The sequence below is a fragment of the Poromitra crassiceps genome, assembly GCF_964638095.1.
Source record: "Poromitra crassiceps genome assembly, chromosome: 3".
Taxonomy (NCBI): Eukaryota; Metazoa; Chordata; class Actinopteri; order Beryciformes; family Melamphaidae; genus Poromitra; species Poromitra crassiceps.
This window is the reverse complement of record NC_139625.1, coordinates 66,799,189-66,815,424: the sequence shown is the minus strand read 5'-3', so window position 1 is coordinate 66,815,424 and position 16,236 is coordinate 66,799,189. Positions and strand designations below refer to the sequence as shown.

The 16,236-nt window shown below is 44.6% G+C and overlaps 2 protein-coding genes across 2 annotated transcripts in view; both read left to right on the top strand.

The window, feature by feature from the left end:
• Positions 1-215: 215 nt before the first annotated feature.
• LOC310773230 (uncharacterized protein) lies at positions 216-1,749 on the top strand (the record flags this gene model as incomplete). Its single annotated transcript, XM_083633121.1, has 8 exons — positions 216-335; positions 439-533; positions 645-670; positions 844-865; positions 958-985; positions 1,085-1,169; positions 1,303-1,449; positions 1,534-1,749. The coding sequence occupies exons 2-8, from the start codon at positions 518-520 to the stop codon at positions 1,747-1,749; spliced, it is 540 nt and encodes a 179-aa protein (XP_083489247.1). The 5' UTR covers positions 216-335; positions 439-517.
• An 806-nt stretch (positions 1,750-2,555) lies between these two features.
• Positions 2,556-16,236, top strand: part of LOC310773229 (uncharacterized protein) — an 85,815-nt gene continuing 72,134 nt past the window's right edge. Inside the window, exons 1-47 of the mRNA XM_083633120.1 lie at positions 2,556-2,706; positions 2,808-2,920; positions 3,137-3,243; positions 3,373-3,549; positions 3,856-4,064; positions 4,168-4,262; positions 4,374-4,399; positions 4,573-4,594; positions 4,687-4,714; positions 4,814-4,898; positions 5,029-5,175; positions 5,260-5,471; positions 5,567-5,670; positions 5,765-5,883; positions 5,979-6,146; positions 6,233-6,432; positions 6,534-6,646; positions 6,863-6,969; positions 7,099-7,275; positions 7,582-7,790; positions 7,894-7,988; positions 8,100-8,125; positions 8,299-8,320; positions 8,413-8,440; positions 8,540-8,624; positions 8,758-8,904; positions 8,989-9,200; positions 9,296-9,399; positions 9,494-9,612; positions 9,708-9,875; positions 9,962-10,161; positions 10,263-10,375; positions 10,592-10,698; positions 10,828-11,004; positions 11,311-11,519; positions 11,623-11,717; positions 11,829-11,854; positions 12,025-12,046; positions 12,139-12,166; positions 12,266-12,350; positions 12,483-12,629; positions 12,714-12,925; positions 13,021-13,124; positions 13,219-13,337; positions 13,433-13,600; positions 13,687-13,886; positions 13,988-14,100. Of these exons, the coding sequence (XP_083489246.1) occupies positions 2,627-2,706; positions 2,808-2,920; positions 3,137-3,243; positions 3,373-3,549; positions 3,856-4,064; positions 4,168-4,262; positions 4,374-4,399; positions 4,573-4,594; positions 4,687-4,714; positions 4,814-4,898; positions 5,029-5,175; positions 5,260-5,471; positions 5,567-5,670; positions 5,765-5,883; positions 5,979-6,146; positions 6,233-6,432; positions 6,534-6,646; positions 6,863-6,969; positions 7,099-7,275; positions 7,582-7,790; positions 7,894-7,988; positions 8,100-8,125; positions 8,299-8,320; positions 8,413-8,440; positions 8,540-8,624; positions 8,758-8,904; positions 8,989-9,200; positions 9,296-9,399; positions 9,494-9,612; positions 9,708-9,875; positions 9,962-10,161; positions 10,263-10,375; positions 10,592-10,698; positions 10,828-11,004; positions 11,311-11,519; positions 11,623-11,717; positions 11,829-11,854; positions 12,025-12,046; positions 12,139-12,166; positions 12,266-12,350; positions 12,483-12,629; positions 12,714-12,925; positions 13,021-13,124; positions 13,219-13,337; positions 13,433-13,600; positions 13,687-13,886; positions 13,988-14,100 (5,629 nt within the window). The 5' untranslated portion in view covers positions 2,556-2,626. The remainder of the gene's footprint in view (positions 2,707-2,807; positions 2,921-3,136; positions 3,244-3,372; positions 3,550-3,855; positions 4,065-4,167; positions 4,263-4,373; positions 4,400-4,572; positions 4,595-4,686; positions 4,715-4,813; positions 4,899-5,028; positions 5,176-5,259; positions 5,472-5,566; positions 5,671-5,764; positions 5,884-5,978; positions 6,147-6,232; positions 6,433-6,533; positions 6,647-6,862; positions 6,970-7,098; positions 7,276-7,581; positions 7,791-7,893; positions 7,989-8,099; positions 8,126-8,298; positions 8,321-8,412; positions 8,441-8,539; positions 8,625-8,757; positions 8,905-8,988; positions 9,201-9,295; positions 9,400-9,493; positions 9,613-9,707; positions 9,876-9,961; positions 10,162-10,262; positions 10,376-10,591; positions 10,699-10,827; positions 11,005-11,310; positions 11,520-11,622; positions 11,718-11,828; positions 11,855-12,024; positions 12,047-12,138; positions 12,167-12,265; positions 12,351-12,482; positions 12,630-12,713; positions 12,926-13,020; positions 13,125-13,218; positions 13,338-13,432; positions 13,601-13,686; positions 13,887-13,987; positions 14,101-16,236) is intronic.

Sequence of the window (16,236 nt, the reverse complement as noted above, 5' to 3'; positions counted from 1 at the left end):
TGATACACACTGCTGATGGTCTGAAGTACAATATTATGTGCCACCAAGATTAATCTCATTTCTGCTATGATCACCATAACGGTAGCATGCCCTTCTTAAGTAAACCACAAATCATTTTATTTACAGAGAAACATCACCACCATCCAAAATCAAGCCGTAAGAGACACCATCCTGAACCTGACCTTGACAGCTCTTGCTCCTGAATTCCACAACTTTGAGCCAAGAGACTTCCAGCGGTGGTTCCAGGTCAATCTGGTTATTGTGATTGCCAGCATCCATCCTGGCATTTTGGTTGTGATCCCCAGTAACATCAGCTGTAGATCCTACAATGCCATGTAAGAGATGATAAGTTTGAAGTCCACAGACACACATGACGAGGCTGCATAACAGAACTGGTACTCCAGACAGACCGCAATAACATGTATTTTCTTCCCTCAGACTCACTGGTCTTCAGCAAAGTTTGGAATCCCTGCCACTGTATCTCACAGAGGGTGTGAGATCAAGCATCGAGTCACTAATGGAGACATTCAAACGTATGTGGCAAACTGCACTTTTGACACAATTGTTCTGGAAAGCCAAGATCCACTACTATACAAAATAGCTCTACTAATGCCATGGCTTCAATTAAATTTTCTGTCAAACAGGCTGCCCAAGACCAAGACCTTTGTTGGTAAGTTCAGTCAACTTGGGTGTATGGGTATGGGTGTGTTTTGTTGGATGGTGCACTATCAATCACAATGCGGAAGTTAGGCATGGCAAAGTTGTTAAGGGGGCTGCAATAAATTTGTGTTACCTTGTCTAATATGTCATAAAAACTTACAATTATGTCTTGCATTTCGCCAGTGCAAAGAAACAGCGGTTGATGGTAAGTCAAAAGAAAATGCAGACGTCTGAAATTGGTCAGAAAATTCTCAAAATTATGCTACAACTTCTGAAACATTCATTTATTTTTGGCAGAGTCCCGTGTCTGTGGTGGAGTCAACAGGTAGGCACATCACTTTTTTGTTCAGAGTTGGGATAGGCAAATGTGCTTTGAGCCATCCAATAGAGACAACAACAGCTTTCCTTTTAATGTTTCCTTCAGCTCACGACTTGAACAATTCCTGTCTTCTGGTAATTCCTCTGGAGCCCTGTGCAAGTTTACCATCATTGAGCACGCCTGTTCCTCGGTAAGCTTTGTTACGTTGAGAGTGTCTGTGAATCATTTGGCTCCTACTCCAGTATCTTGAGTCGATTAGCCTTAGACACACAGGAACCTCACCCCCCCCCCCCCCCCACTCTGTATCATTTTGTTTTTCCAAGGCTACCCATCTCAGACCCAGCAATTTGGTCACACTGATGAGATGCCCTCTGGGAAGCCAAAGGACTTATCCAGTAGAGGTCTGGAAGCTTTTCTTCCAAAAGGCAGCTCCTGCGCTAGACCAGGCTCTTCTGGAATTTTCCACCATGGTAAACCCAATCCCATAATCTCAGAGAACTGTTGTTTTCCTGTATGAATTTTGTGTCATACCAAAATGGTTTCTGCCATTTCAGGCCCCCAACAACAGTGGCCCATTCCTGTCACATGTCCTTGAGGCACTTGGAGAGGTGAAAATCGGTAACTTCAGCCAGGCACAACTGCAGAATCAGAGCTTTGTCAGCAAGTGGTTCCAGGGGAAACTTCGTCCATTCTTGGCTGCTCCATCACGCAACTTCCTGGTCTGTCTCAGCTCCAGGAACTTCAGCTGTCAGACCTACCGAATTGTGTAAGTAAACCTTGCTCCAATGTGAAAAAAGGATGGCAGAGGAGCCTGCAGTTGTCAAATAGATTAGATCTTAAAGGTCATCTTTCACATTTCAGCATCCAGGCTCTCAGCAGCCAAATGGCGTCCACGGACAGAAAAACACAGCGAGCAATCTTCACTGACTTCATCTATCCATTCCTCGCAAGAAATGACTCGTCAGGTAAAACCAGAGACTCGGGGGTCAACTCCGTAAAGTCTTGATACCATGTGGCATTGATATCCTGCTAACGTCTTTGCTTGTGTCTTCATTTCAGATCCTGGCTGTGTCTCAAACATCAACGGTAGCGCAGAGTGGCTACAGATAACCTTTGGCAACTTCTCTGGTTTTGCTACCCTGCAGGATTTGCAAACCATCAATCCACACTTCTCCACTGTAAGTGGCTGGTGTGATTGTACAGGAGTATTAGTGGCCCTCATTGAAAGGTCCACCTACGGCTTTGCACTTACTGTCTTTATTTCCTTTTGTAGGCAGGTGCGTTGTCACTGCTTACCCCTACCCAGGTGGCACAGCTGACACTGAGCTCAGGAGCCTTGAATGACACAGACCTGATCAATGTTGTGTTTGAGCGACTGGAAGAGGGTAACGCTTTGGAAAATGTGGATGAGTTCCTGACGCAACTGACAGCAAATGGAGAGGTGGGCTACACCTCCACTTTGATCAAAGGAAAATCCTGGCTTTTAAACTGAGCCAGCACTTATCCTCTCATGTCGTACTTTTGCAGGTCCCTGATATCCAACCTGTTGTGAGAGATCTTGTAATGAATCGGACCTTCACGATCATCAGTCCCCATTTTCCGGGCTTTGAAAGACACGACTGGTTTGTTTGGTTCCGAGTAATACTGATGCCTGTCCTCCCAAGTTTCAATCCAGTGATGCTCAAGAGCGTAACCTCAAACATCAACTGCACAAACTACCATGTCGTGTGAGTTGCATTACACAGAGGGACGACATTGCATGTATGGCTCAGGTGTACAAAATGTGATTGAAGAACTGGTTATGAGTTTGTATATTCACCATTTGCAGTGTGAGTGGGTTTACTGAGGCTTCCCATGCGATACCATTGCACATGCAGCGAGAGATCGCAGAGGTTCTGCTGGACTTCCTGAAGAGATCTGCCAATGTTATCAACACACCAGGTATGGCTGACAGAGTAGACTGTGCCCCACCGCTGCTTAGTTGGGCTTGCCCATTGACCTCAGACCATGGCAACGTATGCTTAAGTTGCACGGAGTATTGACCCAACCATTTAATTGTATGGTAACTTTTGATTTGGCCTGTTGCATGTATGGGTCATAATGAGAGATAGTGCTTGCTACTTTGTAAATATGCTAATGTCCATGTATATGTCTTAGCTTGCAGGCAGGGAATACGCAGTGACAAACAGTGGATCGAAACCAACCTGGGTCCCTTTTCCGAATACACAACCTACTCTGACCTGGCATTCTTCAACATCTCTGGGGTAAATCATACGTTACGCTCACAGTCTTCCTTTCAAGCAAAGCGCAATGTCCATAACCTTTTCACGTCTGCTCGTAGATTTACCATTGTGAAGGAGAAATCGTGATTCATACTTTGTTCTTGTCATCAGGTGGCAGTTTTGGACTCCCTCTCACCAAATCAGAAAGCTGAGCTGATCCTGGATCCAGACAGTAACGCTTTGGACAATGAGACCATTGTGAGGGATGTGTTCAGCAGCTTGACAGAGTCCCCTGATGAAGAAAAGCTCAATCAGTTTTTCGAGACTTTTGCAGGACTCGCTATGAAGGTAAATGCTTAAGTGTGGGTTTGCTTGTCAAGTTTTCCCATTAGTTGATATAAAGTCCATGTAAAACTTCTCCTCGGCTGAAGGGCATTTGCTATAAGCCTCCTAGGGACCTAAATTGGGCCGACCTGTAATGATGAATTTCCAGTATACTCCTGGAATGACTTAATCCCTGCGATGTCTTGATACCCACTGCTGATGGTCTGAAGTACAATATTATGTGCCACCAAGATTAATCTCATTTCTGCTATGATCACCATAACGGTAGCATGCCCTTCTTAAGTAAACCACAAATCATTTTATTTACAGAGAAACATCACCACCATCCAAAATCGAGCCGTAAGAGACACCATCCTGAACCTGACCTTGACAGCTCTTGCTCCTGAATTCCACAACTTTGAGCCAAGAGACTTCCAGCGGTGGTTCCAGGTCAATCTGGTTATTGTGATTGCCAGCATCCATCCTGGCATTTTGGTTGTGATCCCCAGTAACATCAGCTGTAGATCCTACAATGCCATGTAAGAGATGATAAGTTTGAAGTCCACAGACACACATGACGAGGCTGCATGACAGAACTGGTACTCCAGACAGACCGCAATAACATGTATTTTCTTCCCTCAGACTCACTGGTCTTCAGCAAAGTTTGGAATCCCTGCCACTGTATCTCACAGAGGGTGTGAGATCAAGCATCGAGTCACTAATGGAGACATTCAAACGTATGTGGCAAACTGCACTTTTGACACAATTGTTCTGGAAAGCCAAGATCCACTACTATACAAAATAGCTCTACTAATGCCATGGCTTCAATTAAATTTTCTGTCAAACAGGCTGCCCAAGACCAAGACCTTTGTTGGTAAGTTCAGTCAACTTGGGTGTATGGGTATGGCTGTGTTTTGTTGGATGGTGCACTATCAATCACAATGCGGAAGTTAGGCATGGCAAAGTTGTTAAGGGGGCTGCAATAAGTTTGTGTTACCTTGTCTAATATGTCATAAAAACTTACAATTATGTCTTGCATTTCGCCAGTGCAAAGAAACAGCGGTTGATGGTAAGTCAAAAGAAAATGCAGACGTCTGAAATTGGTCAGAAAATTCTCAAAATTATGCTACAACTTCTGAAACATTCATTTATTTTTGGCAGAGTCCCGTGTCTGTGGTGGAGTCAACAGGTAGGCACATCACTTTTTTGTTCAGAGTTGGGATAGGCAAATGTGCTTTGAGCCATCCAATAGAGACAACAACAGCTTTCCTTTTAATGTTTCCTTCAGCTCACGACTTGAACAATTCCTGTCTTCTGGTAATTCCTCTGGAGCCCTGTGCAAGTTTACCATCATTGAGCACGCCTGTTCCTCGGTAAGCTTTGTTACGTTGAGAGTGTCTGTGAATCATTTGGCTCCTACTCCAGTATCTTGAGTCGATTAGCCTTAGACACACAGAAACCTCACCCCCCCCCCCCCACTCTGTATCATTTTGTTTTTCCAAGGCTACCCATCTCAGACCCAGCAATTTGGTCACACTGATGAGATGCCCTCTGGGAAGCCAAAGGACTTATCCAGTAGAGGTCTGGAAGCTTTTCTTCCAAAAGGCAGCTCCTGCGCTAGACCAGGCTCTTCTGGAATTTTCCACCATGGTAAACCCAATCCCATAATCTCAGAGAACTGTTGTTTTCCTGTATGAATTTTGTGTCATACCAAAATGGTTTCTGCCATTTCAGGCCCCCAACAACAGTGGCCCATTCCTGTCACATGTCCTTGAGGCACTTGGAGAGGTGAAAATCGGTAACTTCAGCCAGGCACAACTGCAGAATCAGAGCTTTGTCAGCAAGTGGTTCCAGGGGAAACTTCGTCCATTCTTGGCTGCTCCATCACGCAACTTCCTGGTCTGTCTCAGCTCCAGGAACTTCAGCTGTCAGACCTACCGAATTGTGTAAGTAAACCTTGCTCCAATGTGAAAAAAGGATGGCAGAGGAGCCTGCAGTTGTCAAATAGATTAGATCTTAAAGGTCATCTTTCACATTTCAGCATCCAGGCTCTCAGCAGCCAAATGGCGTCCATGGACAGAAAAACACAGCGAGCAATCTTCACTGACTTCATCTATCCATTCCTCGCAAGAAATGACTCGTCAGGTAAAACCAGAGACTCGGGGGTCAACTCCGTAAAGTCTTGATACCATGTGGCATTGATATCCTGCTAACGTCTTTGCTTGTGTCTTCATTTCAGATCCTGGCTGTGTCTCAAACATCAACGGTAGCGCAGAGTGGCTACAGATAACCTTTGGCAACTTCTCTGGTTTTGCTACCCTGCAGGATTTGCAAACCATCAATCCACACTTCTCCACTGTAAGTGGCTGGTGTGATTGTACAGGAGTATTAGTGGCCCTCATTGAAAGGTCCACCTACGGCTTTGCACTTACTGTCTTTATTTCCTTTTGTAGGCAGGTGCGTTGTCACTGCTTACCCCTACCCAGGTGGCACAGCTGACACTGAGCTCAGGAGCCTTGAATGACACAGACCTGATCAATGTTGTGTTTGAGCGACTGGAAGAGGGTAACGCTTTGGAAAATGTGGATGAGTTCCTGACGCAACTGACAGCAAATGGAGAGGTGGGCTACACCTCCACTTTGATCAAAGGAAAATCCTGGCTTTTAAACTGAGCCAGCACTTATCCTCTCATGTCGTACTTTTGCAGGTCCCTGATATCCAACCTGTTGTGAGAGATCTTGTAATGAATCGGACCTTCACGATCATCAGTCCCCATTTTCCGGGCTTTGAAAGACACGACTGGTTTGTTTGGTTCCGAGTAATACTGATGCCTGTCCTCCCAAGTTTCAATCCAGTGATGCTCAAGAGCGTAACCTCAAACATCAACTGCACAAACTACCATGTCGTGTGAGTTGCATTACACAGAGGGACGACATTGCATGTATGGCTCAGGTGTACAAAATGTGATTGAAGAACTGGTTATGAGTTTGTATATTCACCATTTGCAGTGTGAGTGGGTTTACTGAGGCTTCCCATGCGATACCATTGCACATGCAGCGAGAGATCGCAGAGGTTCTGCTGGACTTCCTGAAGAGATCTGCCAATGTTATCAACACACCAGGTATGGCTGACAGAGTAGACTGTGCCCCACCGCTGCTTAGTTGGGCTTGCCCATTGACCTCAGACCATGGCAACGTATGCTTAAGTTGCACGGAGTATTGACCCAACCATTTAATTGTATGGTAACTTTTGATTTGGCCTGTTGCATGTATGGGTCATAATGAGAGATAGTGCTTGCTACTTTGTAAATATGCTAATGTCCATGTATATGTCTTAGCTTGCAGGCAGGGAATACGCAGTGACAAACAGTGGATCGAAACCAACCTGGGTCCCTTTTCCGAATACACAACCTACTCTGACCTGGCATTCTTCAACATCTCTGGGGTAAATCATACGTTACGCTCACAGTCTTCCTTTCAAGCAAAGCGCAATGTCCATAACCTTTTCACGTCTGCTCGTAGATTTACCATTGTGAAGGAGAAATCGTGATTCATACTTTGTTCTTGTCATCAGGTGGCAGTTTTGGACTCCCTCTCACCAAATCAGAAAGCTGAGCTGATCCTGGATCCAGACAGTAACGCTTTGGACAATGAGACCATTGTGAGGGATGTGTTCAGCAGCTTGACAGAGTCCCCTGATGAAGAAAAGCTCAATCAGTTTTTCGAGACTTTTGCAGGACTCGCTATGAAGGTAAATGCTTAAGTGTGGGTTTGCTTGTCAAGTTTTCCCATTAGTTGATATAAAGTCCATGTAAAACTTCTCCTCGGCTGAAGGGCATTTGCTATAAGCCTCCTAGGGACCTAAATTGGGCCGACCTGTAATGATGAATTTCCAGTATACTCCTGGAATGACTTAATCCCTGCGATGTCTTGATACCCACTGCTGATGGTCTGAAGTACAATATTATGTGCCACCAAGATTAATCTCATTTCTGCTATGATCACCATAACGGTAGCATGCCCTTCTTAAGTAAACCACAAATCATTTTATTTACAGAGAAACATCACCACCATCCAAAATCGAGCCGTAAGAGACACCATCCTGAACCTGACCTTGACAGCTCTTGCTCCTGAATTCCACAACTTTGAGCCAAGAGACTTCCAGCGGTGGTTCCAGGTCAATCTGGTTATTGTGATTGCCAGCATCCATCCTGGCATTTTGGTTGTGATCCCCAGTAACATCAGCTGTAGATCCTACAATGCCATGTAAGAGATGATAAGTTTGAAGTCCACAGACACACATGACGAGGCTGCATGACAGAACTGGTACTCCAGACAGACCGCAATAACATGTATTTTCTTCCCTCAGACTCACTGGTCTTCAGCAAAGTTTGGAATCCCTGCCACTGTATCTCACAGAGGGTGTGAGATCAAGCATCGAGTCACTAATGGAGACATTCAAACGTATGTGGCAAACTGCACTTTTGACACAATTGTTCTGGAAAGCCAAGATCCACTACTATACAAAATAGCTCTACTAATGCCATGGCTTCAATTAAATTTTCTGTCAAACAGGCTGCCCAAGACCAAGACCTTTGTTGGTAAGTTCAGTCAACTTGGGTGTATGGGTATGGCTGTGTTTTGTTGGATGGTGCACTATCAATCACAATGCGGAAGTTAGGCATGGCAAAGTTGTTAAGGGGGCTGCAATAAGTTTGTGTTACCTTGTCTAATATGTCATAAAAACTTACAATTATGTCTTGCATTTCGCCAGTGCAAAGAAACAGCGGTTGATGGTAAGTCAAAAGAAAATGCAGACGTCTGAAATTGGTCAGAAAATTCTCAAAATTATGCTACAACTTCTGAAACATTCATTTATTTTTGGCAGAGTCCCGTGTCTGTGGTGGAGTCAACAGGTAGGCACATCACTTTTTTGTTCAGAGTTGGGATAGGCAAATGTGCTTTGAGCCATCCAATAGAGACAACAACAGCTTTCCTTTTAATGTTTCCTTCAGCTCACGACTTGAACAATTCCTGTCTTCTGGTAATTCCTCTGGAGCCCTGTGCAAGTTTACCATCATTGAGCACGCCTGTTCCTCGGTAAGCTTTGTTACGTTGAGAGTGTCTGTGAATCATTTGGCTCCTACTCCAGTATCTTGAGTCGATTAGCCTTAGACACACAGAAACCTCACCCCCCCCCCCCCCCCACTCTGTATCATTTTGTTTTTCCAAGGCTACCCATCTCAGACCCAGCAATTTGGTCACACTGATGAGATGCCCTCTGGGAAGCCAAAGGACTTATCCAGTAGAGGTCTGGAAGCTTTTCTTCCAAAAGGCAGCTCCTGCGCTAGACCAGGCTCTTCTGGAATTTTCCACCATGGTAAACCCAATCCCATAATCTCAGAGAACTGTTGTTTTCCTGTATGAATTTTGTGTCATACCAAAATGGTTTCTGCCATTTCAGGCCCCCAACAACAGTGGCCCATTCCTGTCACATGTCCTTGAGGCACTTGGAGAGGTGAAAATCGGTAACTTCAGCCAGGCACAACTGCAGAATCAGAGCTTTGTCAGCAAGTGGTTCCAGGGGAAACTTCGTCCATTCTTGGCTGCTCCATCACGCAACTTCCTGGTCTGTCTCAGCTCCAGGAACTTCAGCTGTCAGACCTACCGAATTGTGTAAGTAAACCTTGCTCCAATGTGAAAAAAGGATGGCAGAGGAGCCTGCAGTTGTCAAATAGATTAGATCTTAAAGGTCATCTTTCACATTTCAGCATCCAGGCTCTCAGCAGCCAAATGGCGTCCATGGACAGAAAAACACAGCGAGCAATCTTCACTGACTTCATCTATCCATTCCTCGCAAGAAATGACTCGTCAGGTAAAACCAGAGACTCGGGGGTCAACTCCGTAAAGTCTTGATACCATGTGGCATTGATATCCTGCTAACGTCTTTGCTTGTGTCTTCATTTCAGATCCTGGCTGTGTCTCAAACATCAACGGTAGCGCAGAGTGGCTACAGATAACCTTTGGCAACTTCTCTGGTTTTGCTACCCTGCAGGATTTGCAAACCATCAATCCACACTTCTCCACTGTAAGTGGCTGGTGTGATTGTACAGGAGTATTAGTGGCCCTCATTGAAAGGTCCACCTACGGCTTTGCACTTACTGTCTTTATTTCCTTTTGTAGGCAGGTGCGTTGTCACTGCTTACCCCTACCCAGGTGGCACAGCTGACACTGAGCTCAGGAGCCTTGAATGACACAGACCTGATCAATGTTGTGTTTGAGCGACTGGAACAGGGTAACGCTTTGGAAAATGTGGATGAGTTCCTGACGCAACTGACAGCAAATGGAGAGGTGGGCTACACCTCCACTTTGATCAAAGGAAAATCCTGGCTTTTAAACTGAGCCAGCACTTATCCTCTCATGTCATACTTTTGCAGGTCCCTGATATCCAACCTGTTGTGAGAGATCTTGTAATGAATCGGACCTTCACGATCATCAGTCCCCATTTTCCGGGCTTTGAAAGACACGACTGGTTTGTTTGGTTCCGAGTAATACTGATGCCTGTCCTCCCAAGTTTCAATCCAGTGATGCTCAAGAGCGTAACCTCAAACATCAACTGCACAAACTACCATGTCGTGTGAGTTGCATTACACAGAGGGACGACATTGCATGTATGGCTCAGGTGTACAAAATGTGATTGAAGAACTGGTTATGAGTTTGTATATTCACCATTTGCAGTGTGAGTGGGTTTACTGAGGCTTCCCATGCGATACCATTGCACATGCAGCGAGAGATCGCAGAGGTTCTGCTGGACTTCCTGAAGACATCTGCCAATGTTATCAACACACCAGGTATGGCTGACAGAGTAGACTGTGCCCCACCGCTGCTTAGTTGGGCTTGCCCATTGACCTCAGACCATGGCAACGTATGCTTAAGTTGCACGGAGTATTGACCCAACCATTTAATTGTATGGTAACTTTTGATTTGGCCTGTTGCATGTATGGGTCATAATGAGAGATAGTGCTTGCTACTTTGTAAATATGCTAATGTCCATGTATATGTCTTAGCTTGCAGGCAGGGAATACGCAGTGACAAACAGTGGATCGAAACCAACCTGGGTCCCTTTTCCGAATACACAACCTACTCTGACCTGGCATTCTTCAACATCTCTGGGGTAAATCATACGTTACGCTCACAGTCTTCCTTTCAAGCAAAGCGCAATGTCCATAACCTTTTCACGTCTGCTCGTAGATTTACCATTGTGAAGGAGAAATCGTGATTCATACTTTGTTCTTGTCTTTAGGTGGCAGTTTTGGACTCCCTCTCACCAAATCAGAAAGCTGAGCTGATCCTGGATCCAGACAGTAACGCTTTGGACAATGAGACCATTGTGAGGGATGTGTTCAGCAGCTTGACAGAGTCCCCTGATGAAGAAAAGCTCAATCAGTTTTTCGAGACTTTTGCAGGACTCGCTATGAAGGTAAATGCTTAAGTGTGGGTTTGCTTGTCAAGTTTTCCCATTAGTTGATATAAAGTCCATGTAAAACTTCTCCTCGGCTGAAGGGCATTTGCTATAAGCCTCCTAGGGACCTAAATTGGGCCGACCTGTAATGATGAATTTCCAGTATACTCCTGGAATGACTTAATCCCTGCGATGTCTTGATACCCACTGCTGATGGTCTGAAGTACAATATTATGTGCCACCAAGATTAATCTCATTTCTGCTATGATCACCATAACGGTAGCATGCCCTTCTTAAGTAAACCACAAATCATTTTATTTACAGAGAAACATCACCACCATCCAAAATCGAGCCGTAAGAGACACCATCCTGAACCTGACCTTGACAGCTCTTGCTCCTGAATTCCACAACTTTGAGCCAAGAGACTTCCAGCGGTGGTTCCAGGTCAATCTGGTTATTGTGATTGCCAGCATCCATCCTGGCATTTTGGTTGTGATCCCCAGTAACATCAGCTGTAGATCCTACAATGCCATGTAAGAGATGATAAGTTTGAAGTCCACAGACACACATGACGAGGCTGCATAACAGAACTGGTACTCCAGACAGACCGCAATAACATGTCTTTTCTTCCCTCAGACTCACTGGTCTTCAGCAAAGTTTGGAATCCCTGCCACTGTATCTCACAGAGGGTGTGAGATCAAGCATCGAGTCACTAATGGAGACATTCAAACGTATGTGGCAAACTGCACTTTTGACACAATTGTTCTGGAAAGCCAAGATCCACTACTATACAAAATAGCTCTACTAATGCCATGGCTTCAATTAAATTTTCTGTCAAACAGGCTGCCCAAGACCAAGACCTTTGTTGGTAAGTTCAGTCAACTTGGGTGTATGGGTATGGCTGTGTTTTGTTGGATGGTGCACTATCAATCACAATGCGGAAGTTAGGCATGGCAAAGTTGTTAAGGGGGCTGCAATAAGTTTGTGTTACCTTGTCTATGTCATAAAAACTTACAATTATGTCTTGCATTTCGCCAGTGCAAAGAAACAGCGGTTGATGGTAAGTCAAAAGAAAATGCAGACGTCTGAAATTGGTCAAAAAATTCTCTAAATTATGCTACAACTTCTGAAACATTCATTTATTTTTGGCAGAGTCCCGTGTCTGTGGTGGAGTCAACAGGTAGGCACATCACTTTTTTGTTCAGAGTTGGGATAGGCAAATGTGCTTTGAGCCATCCAATAGAGACAACAACAGCTTTCCTTTTAATGTTTCCTTCAGCTCACGACTTGAACAATTCCTGTCTTCTGGTAATTCCTCTGGAGCCCTGTGCAAGTTTACCATCATTGAGCACGCCTGTTCCTCGGTAAGCTTTGTTACGTTGAGAGTGTCTGTGAATCATTTGGCTCCTACTCCAGTATCTTGAGTTGATTAGCCTTAGACACACAGAAACCTCACCCCCCCCCCCCCCCACTCTGTATCATTTTGTTTTTCCAAGGCTACCCATCTCAGACCCAGCAATTTGGTCACACTGATGAGATGCCCTCTGGGAAGCCAAAGGACTTATCCAGTAGAGGTCTGGAAGCTTTTCTTCCAAAAGGCAGCTCCTGCGCTAGACCAGGCTCTTCTGGAATTTTCCACCATGGTAAACCCAATCCCATAATCTCAGAGAACTGTTGTTTTCCTGTATGAATTTTGTGTCATACCAAAATGGTTTCTGCCATTTCAGGCCCCCAACAACAGTGGCCCATTCCTGTCACATGTCCTTGAGGCACTTGGAGAGGTGAAAATCGGTAACTTCAGCCAGGCACAACTGCAGAATCAGAGCTTTGTCAGCAAGTGGTTCCAGGGGAAACTTCGTCCATTCTTGGCTGCTCCATCACGCAACTTCCTGGTCTGTCTCAGCTCCAGGAACTTCAGCTGTCAGACCTACCGAATTGTGTAAGTAAACCTTGCTCCAATGTGAAAAAAGGATGGCAGAGGAGCCTGCAGTTGTCAAATAGATTAGATCTTAAAGGTCATCTTTCACATTTCAGCATCCAGGCTCTCAGCAGCCAAATGGCGTCCATGGACAGAAAAACACAGCGAGCAATCTTCACTGACTTCATCTATCCATTCCTCGCAAGAAATGACTCGTCAGGTAAAACCAGAGACTCGGGGGTCAACTCCGTAAAGTCTTGATACCATGTGGCATTGATATCCTGCTAACGTCTTTGCTTGTGTCTTCATTTCAGATCCTGGCTGTGTCTCAAACATCAACGGTAGCGCAGAGTGGCTACAGATAACCTTTGGCAACTTCTCTGGTTTTGCTACCCTGCAGGATTTGCAAACCATCAATCCACACTTCTCCACTGTAAGTGGCTGGTGTGATTGTACAGGAGTATTAGTGGCCCTCATTGAAAGGTCGACCTACGGCTTTGCACTTACTGTCTTTATTTCCTTTTGTAGGCAGGTGCGTTGTCACTGCTTACCCCTACCCAGGTGGCACAGCTGACACTGAGCTCAGGAGCCTTGAATGACACAGACCTGATCAATGTTGTGTTTGAGCGACTGGAACAGGGTAACGCTTTGGAAAATGTGGATGAGTTCCTGACGCAACTGACAGCAAATGGAGAGGTGGGCTACACCTCCACTTTGATCAAAGGAAAATCCTGGCTTTTAAACTGAGCCAGCACTTATCCTCTCATGTCATACTTTTGCAGGTCCCTGATATCCAACCTGTTGTGAGAGATCTTGTAATGAATCGGACCTTCACGATCATCAGTCCCCATTTTCCGGGCTTTGAAAGACACGACTGGTTTGTTTGGTTCCGAGTAATACTGATGCCTGTCCTCCCAAGTTTCAATCCAGTGATGCTCAAGAGCGTAACCTCAAACATCAACTGCACAAACTACCATGTCGTGTGAGTTGCATTACACAGAGGGACGACATTGCATGTATGGCTCAGGTGTACAAAATGTGATTGAAGAACTGGTTATGAGTTTGTATATTCACCATTTGCAGTGTGAGTGGGTTTACTGAGGCTTCCCATGCGATACCATTGCACATGCAGCGAGAGATCGCAGAGGTTCTGCTGGACTTCCTGAAGACATCTGCCAATGTTATCAACACACCAGGTATGGCTGACAGAGTAGACTGTGCCCCACCGCTGCTTAGTTGGGCTTGCCCATTGACCTCAGACCATGGCAACGTATGCTTAAGTTGCACGGAGTATTGACCCAACCATTTAATTGTATGGTAACTTTTGATTTGGCCTGTTGCATGTATGGGTCATAATGAGAGATAGTGCTTGCTACTTTGTAAATATGCTAATGTCCATTAGAGCTGCAACTATCGATTCTTTTAGTAATCGAGTATTCTACCGAATAATCCATCGATTAATCGAGTAATCGGATAAGAACCTTTTTTTGTGTTTTCAAAGGCTTATCGTAACTATACACCAAAAAATAAGATAAATCTCTTCAAATAAACAACTACATTAGTTTCTTTCTTAGAAAAAACAACATTTTTATTTTTAAATTGCATAGAACTGGCAGTGTCATCTTTTCAACCTGACGTTTGAGTTCTTCCAGTGTACAGCAACCGTTAAATAATATGAATGAATGGCTTACTAGCTAGTTTACATCGTTCATTTACCTTACAGCTGCATGAGGCAACTTCACACATTGCTGCTTCCAAATGGCAGCGGGAGATAACTGAAACATTTGAACTTTAAGACCCAGAAATCCTGTAATGTGATGTCAGTAAACTGTGCACAAGCACGCTGGTCGCTGTATGATAGCTTCACAACAAAGGAAAATGGAAGAGTACACACATTAGTGGTTTATATTGGAACACTTTCAAACTTGCATGCAAAAAGGGGGAAACCACAACCAAGTTAAATTGTAGAAAACTGTATTTATTAACTCAAGGTAATTGCACATATTTACTGCTTTAGTTTTAACATGAACCCAACCAGTGCTTTTTTTTCTTTTTTCTGTCATTATTGAGCGAGGTGACGTAATCTGGGCCTTGCTAAGCAGTGCCTAAAAAATAAAATAAATAAAAATAAATGTCTCTACACATACTGGTGTGTATTAAACTAGTGTCTTCTTCAGCTCAAGTCCAAGTCAAGTCCCAAGACTTTGAGGGCTGATTTTTTAATATATAAAATATTGAAAAAAAATAAATCCAAGTCCCTCACAACACTCTCTCTCCTTCACTGCCTACTTCCTTTAGACCTTCACCACTTCACTTCCTCTCTCCTTCACTGCCTACTTCCTTTAACCCTTCACCACTTCACTTCCTCTCTCCTTCACTGCCTACTTCCTTTAGCCCTTCACCACTTCACTTCCTCTCTCCTTCACTGCCTACTTCGTTTAACCCTTCACCACTTCACTTCCTCTCTCCTTCACTGCCTACTTCCTTTAACCCTTCACCACTTCACTTCCTCTCTCCTTCACTGCGTACTTCCTTTAACCCTTCACCACTTCACTTCCTCTCTCCTTCACTGCCTACTTCCTTTAACCCTTCACCACTTCACTTCCTCTCTCCTTCACTGCCTACTTCCTTTAACCCTTCACCACTTCACTTCCTCTCTCCTTCACTGCCTACTTCCTTTAGCCCTTCACCACTTCACTTCCTCTCTCCTTCACTGCCTACTTCCTTTAGCCCTTCACCACTACAGTGTACCTGAACAAGATCAAAATTTGACACTGTTAAAGACTTGTACATTTGAGCGAGGTGACGTAATCTGGGCCTTGCTAAGCAGTGCCTAAAAAATAAAATAAATAAAAATAAATGTCTCTACACATACTGGTGTGTATTAAACTAGTGTCTTCTTCAGCTCAAGTCCAAGTCAAGTCCCAAGACTTTGAGGGCTGATTTTTTTATATATAAAATATTGAAAAAAAAAATCCAAGTCCCTCACAACACTCTCTGGTGTAACCTTTTAAAGTAATGCGTGGTTGCAATGAAGAAACGTGAGCATATCGACATGCTCAGCACTGAGGCTTGCCCTGCGCTTTGATGCAATGATTCCTGCTGCAGAAAACAGGCGCTCTGATGGCGTAGATGTTGCTGGAATGCACAAGAGGGACTTTGCCAGCATTGCCAGCGTTGGATACCGTGCTGCGTTTGTTTTCCACCATAACAGCGGATCCTCCTTTTTGGCCAGGGCACGTTCTCCAAAATACATCAAGACCTCCTTCTGCACAGCTTGGTGTAACTGCTGCTGCTCATCCTCTTCATCACTGGTGCTGGAGTCTGATCCC